Source organism: Condylostylus longicornis, unplaced genomic scaffold (genome assembly GCF_029603195.1).
Source record: "Condylostylus longicornis isolate FDR11 unplaced genomic scaffold, ASM2960319v2 ptg000453l, whole genome shotgun sequence".
NCBI lineage: Eukaryota > Metazoa > Arthropoda > Insecta > Diptera > Dolichopodidae > Condylostylus > Condylostylus longicornis.
The window spans coordinates 10,382-15,189 of NW_026578412.1; the positions used below are offsets into that span (position 1 = coordinate 10,382).

The window sequence follows — 4,808 nt, forward strand, 5'->3', positions numbered from 1 at the left end:
TTGTGAACTCTCACATGTCGACAGCCAGAAAAGGAAACGGTTCAGAAAGAATGAAGCTACCATAAAAAAGCAACCGATCGCTTCAGAAGATGTTGCGAAGCTCCCATCGTTAACCGAAGAGTCTTCGAATCTGTCAGGCGACACGCGATGGACCTCCCGTGATACTCTGCGCTTCTTTGAGTTCCTGTGTAGAGCCGAATTCAGCTTTGCAGTTTTTTCAGTCATTTTCCATTCATTTGGCTTACTGGTCAGTGCGTTGATGTTGCGTTGGGTCCAAAATGAGAATCTGGAAACGCCTCTCTTCATCTCGGCTCTTCAAACCCGGCCACAGATCTTTTTCAAAGGTTTGACAGCTTTTTATTTTCTTATTGTGTTACTCTTGTTGTCTTCCTTACGCGTCCTTCTTTTTAAACATATTTCAAAGCAAGTTACCCATCTCGCGTCTATTTCCCCTGCTACTGATGTTCGTCCACGCCTACTTCAATTGTATGGAGGGCTATCATTCAATCTTTCAAGAATTCTGTATTTGCTCCGCACAATCAGTCTCATTCTGTCCGGCATCAACCTCTACGCTCGCAATCCAACAGTTCAATTCGCCTCTTGGAATCCTTTGTTCGTATCAGCTTCAATTTCTCTTAATTCTTGGATTTCTAGGCACTTTCATTTTAGATCTCTTTATTATTACTACTCTGCCATTCTGTTGTTTAATATTTCGCTTGTGGGCATCCATTCCCTTAGAATTATTTTCACTTCTATAGGGGTTCTTTTTTCAATCCTCGCTTCACCAAAATTGATTGAGAGAATCAGTCGTTCCATATTCCAACACGAACTTTAGCTCATCCCGAATTTTCAATATTTTGAGAAACTCTGAAAGACGCAACACAACTTCATTTGAACAAATGGCTTAACACTTCTTTTTTCCCTCTAGTTCTGAATCTCCTGTGTAAATGGATATGCCGGTGGATTATTCAGCTGGAAGGTCAGAGTTGGAGAGATTTCGCTCCGCTGTGAAGAAGCTGATAGCTTGCGTTTCATCTTGTGGAGAAGGAAATTGCTCATCTGAAATATGGGGAACCATCTGTGGGAAAAATTGAGACTCTTGATTGAATTGACGATTTAACGATTCAAAACAAGATAGCGTGAAAAAGAAATTAGAGAAACAAAGAAGGAAAAACCATCATGAATAAAACGGAAACAAATTTTCAAACATTAGCGACGATGGTGTTTCTGCAGAAATGGTCTCCCGGTTCTCATCGCTAGAAGAGCGGTCTGGCGGAAGTGATTGAGATTCTGAAGTTTTTGTTGCGAGACTGTCTTGTCTCCTGCAGCTTGGTGTTGTTGAATAAAAAGCTTTGGATGAAATTCGGTAAGCCATTGGCCTTCAACCGCAGTGACGGATCTCATATAGAGTTTTGACGTTTCTACAAGTTCACTGAAGACGACATATCTGTTCAAAAGGAGAAATCATACAACAAATCTTGATAGCACGCTCACTGTGGGTTTATTAGGACGACCAAACAATCCACATGAAGGATGTAAATGAACAGGAGTTCGAGTGGGCTAAAACAATAAGGAACAGAGGTGGATAGACGGAAAGCAAAATGAATGAACGAATGAATAAGATCAAGATGTTCTGATTACCTCAATCACATAGCGTGCAGTTGAATAGTCCTTCTCATTGCCGCTTGTTGGTATCGAACTGCTTGATTCCAATTTTGCTATTTTAGTGGGGAAGCTTTTAACCAAGCAACGTCGAATTGCATCTAATCCTTGAGTTCCTTCTTTTGAATGAGGATCACCTGCCAAGCAGCTTGGAATTGTAGAAAAGCCAATGGAATTTGAAAGCAAGAGAGCCTGAAATCATAGATACTTGTCGATGCACTCCTAAAGTATTGACATCGATACGGATAACAAAATAGCTACAAGAGTATCAAGACGGACTTTCAATTGCTTTCTTATGTTTTGCGCTTTGAGCAACGATCTCTGATTCAACCCAAATGTTTTGCAGAAAGACTGGCGGTCTCTCGGTGACGTATCTTCCCACATAATATACGCGTTCAAGAAGCTCAAGTGGTCTCCTAATACAGACACAACTTTCTTTCGCGCTAGCTCCATCATTGGATTCGCTGATACTCCACGCGATAAATCATTCGATGGAGACAGTAATGCTTGTTGCTGCGATGTTCTCCCTTCTGATCGTTTTGAGATATTTGAAAATATTGGATCAGAATTAAGGATGGAGACGATTGTCAAGACTTCAGCGGTACATCCGAATTCATACGAATCCAACAAAAACTTGCCAAATTCAGGATCAACAGGCAGCGCTGCAATCTTCTTCCCAAATTCTGTCATGTCTCCACTCCGATCAATTGCGCCAATTGTCGTCAATAACTGCAATCCTTTTTCCAATGACGCCGTATTTGGTTTCGATATGAAAGGGAATGACAAGACGTCTTTAATTCCTAAAGTTTTCAACTCAAGAACAACTTGAGACAAGTTGCTTCGTTTAATTTCTGGGTCTGCTTGAACGTCCATTCGAAAATAATCCTGTTCTGTAAACAAGCGGTATGACTCCCCTGGTCCCTCTCGACCGGCTCTTCCGCTTCTCTGATTCGCCATCGCCCGCGAAATCGTTTGTACTGCGAGAGTTTCAACTCCTGATCGTGGATTGTACGTTTTAACTTTATGCAATCCAGAATCGACGACGTAGCGGACACCAGGGATAGTGACAGACGTCTCAGCAATATTTGTTGCAAGAATGATCCGACGAGAATCAGGAGAAGATTTCTGGAAAACAAGTTGCTGCTGCTCGACGGGAAGAGCTGCATAAATCGGAAGCACACGGAGATCAAGAAGATATTCTGTATCGCGCGATTGATGACAAAGGTTTGTTCCACAAAGAATCCGCCTGTTGGAATGACTGTTGCCATCAAACAGAGACGGAAGACAAAGACTCCCAACGGATTGAAGAAGAAGGGATTCTAAATCATCAGCTGACTTGATTACACCCTCGACGTGCTCCTCATCAGGATTTCCCCCAAAAGAGTTCTGTAAAGCGCCCAAGGAACTGCGCAATTCCCTCAACATCTTCAATTCTTCAGAACCAAAACGTTCCAGAAGCTGTTGCAGTTCTTCGTTGCTGTGAACTACATCTGTGTCGGATTCTGTTTTATGATTCGATTCCTTTTTTTCCAGAGTCCATCCATAAACAATTTCCACATTTCTGGTGTAATCAAATGTTCTTTCAGTAATTGAATGACGCCCTTCCATCTAGCGAATTCCGAACGAATCTGAGAAGCGAAGAGAAAACTTAGAACGGGAAGAGCATTGGGACATTCCATCTGACATCGTCTTACCTTATGAAGTTGCTTAGCCTTCTCTTCCACTAAGTTCCGTGCTAATTCGATTTCCTCTTGACCCGGAAGAAACGCAAGTATGTCACCTTTGTCCTTCGATAGATGAAGCTGAAGTAGGGTGCTAACAAGTCCCTTGAAAAAGCAATTTACAAAAAATAAGCAGTAACTAAAATACGCCAGTCACTAGGGCGTAACACAATCATTACCTCCATGTATTCTTCCTGTGATGTTAACGAATTGTACGTGGCCACCGGAAATTGACGTCCAGGCACTAAGATGACTTCTCCGTGTCCCAAAAAAGTGGTAAATGCACGGTAATCTAAAGTGGCTGACATTACAACTATCCTTAGTGAAGGACGAGTTTGTAGCAACGTTTTTTAAAATTCCCAGAAGAATGTCCGTTCTTAATGACCTTTCATGGGCTTCATCAATTATAATTACAGAATATCGGCGTAGTTGTGGATTCAACATCGCTTCTCTAAGAAGCATTCCATCAGTTAAAAACTTAATTTGAGTTTGCCTAGATGCACGGAATTGGAATCGGACTGAATATCCAACCAAACCTCCAAGTTCTTTTAGAGAATCCTGCTCATCTGAAGATTGATCGTTGGACGATACAGTTGATTTGTTTTCTAGTTTTGACTTCGAGTGAAGTGGTGTTTTGATTGGAATCATTCTTTCGATGAGATGTTGTCGCCAATTCACTCGATAGTTTTGCTCTTCTCGCCTTCATTTCCTCGAGCACGCGCGTCGCTAGATTGATTGCGGCAACTCGTCGGGGTTGCGTTATCGCTATGACAGGAGGACTGCCCTTCTGTTGACGATTATTTAAATCAGCAAGCAGCATTTGAGGAATTTGTGTCGTCTTCCCCTGAACCTGTTTCACCGATTATCATTGTTACTTGGTTTTTTCCAACTGAAATCAAGAATTTTTGAATGACAATTCCATACTGGAAGGGTGGACGTTTCAAATTCATGAGATGAGTTGACTTTGGCCTCAGATTTCTCTGAGATGTCTGATTGAGGAGAATTTCCGTCATCATCTCCTTGAAGAGACGAAGCGGTTGACGCCCCAGAATCACAAACAATTCGAAGCGGAGAGGAGTCGGAATTTAAGGGTTGAAGAGAAGAAGAAAAGCGGTTGTTGGGGTGATGAACGTTTCTCCGAAGATTCGCAAACGTTGGACGCTTTTTGATTGAATCATCACAATGGTCAAGAAAAAAAGAATTGTGTTGTCCCTTCTGCCTTAGGTCGATTTTTGGCCGTTTCAGAATAATTTCACTAACAGTTTCGCTGTCGTCTCTTTTCCTTTTTGGAAGGGAAAGCTCTCCATCGTGTTCCTTCTCGGCAGAGGCATCTTCCACCATGACGCCGACATCTTCGTTCATTTCAACAGGACTATCAGCATCACCAGGTCCAGGTTTCCATGCTGGCAGCCAGAAATCGATCAT

At 42.2% G+C, this 4,808-nt stretch overlaps 1 protein-coding gene across 1 annotated transcript; it reads right to left on the reverse strand.

Moving 5' to 3' along the window:
- Positions 1-1,464: 1,464 nt before the first annotated feature.
- On the reverse strand, positions 1,465-4,808 carry LOC129617199 (probable pre-mRNA-splicing factor ATP-dependent RNA helicase mog-1). Its single transcript, XM_055532572.1, is given in 9 exon segments — positions 1,465-1,560; positions 1,642-1,854; positions 2,086-3,270; positions 3,357-3,488; positions 3,563-3,733; positions 3,735-3,901; positions 3,975-4,227; positions 4,229-4,273; positions 4,275-4,808. Coding segments are annotated over 9 exon segments (2,796 nt in total).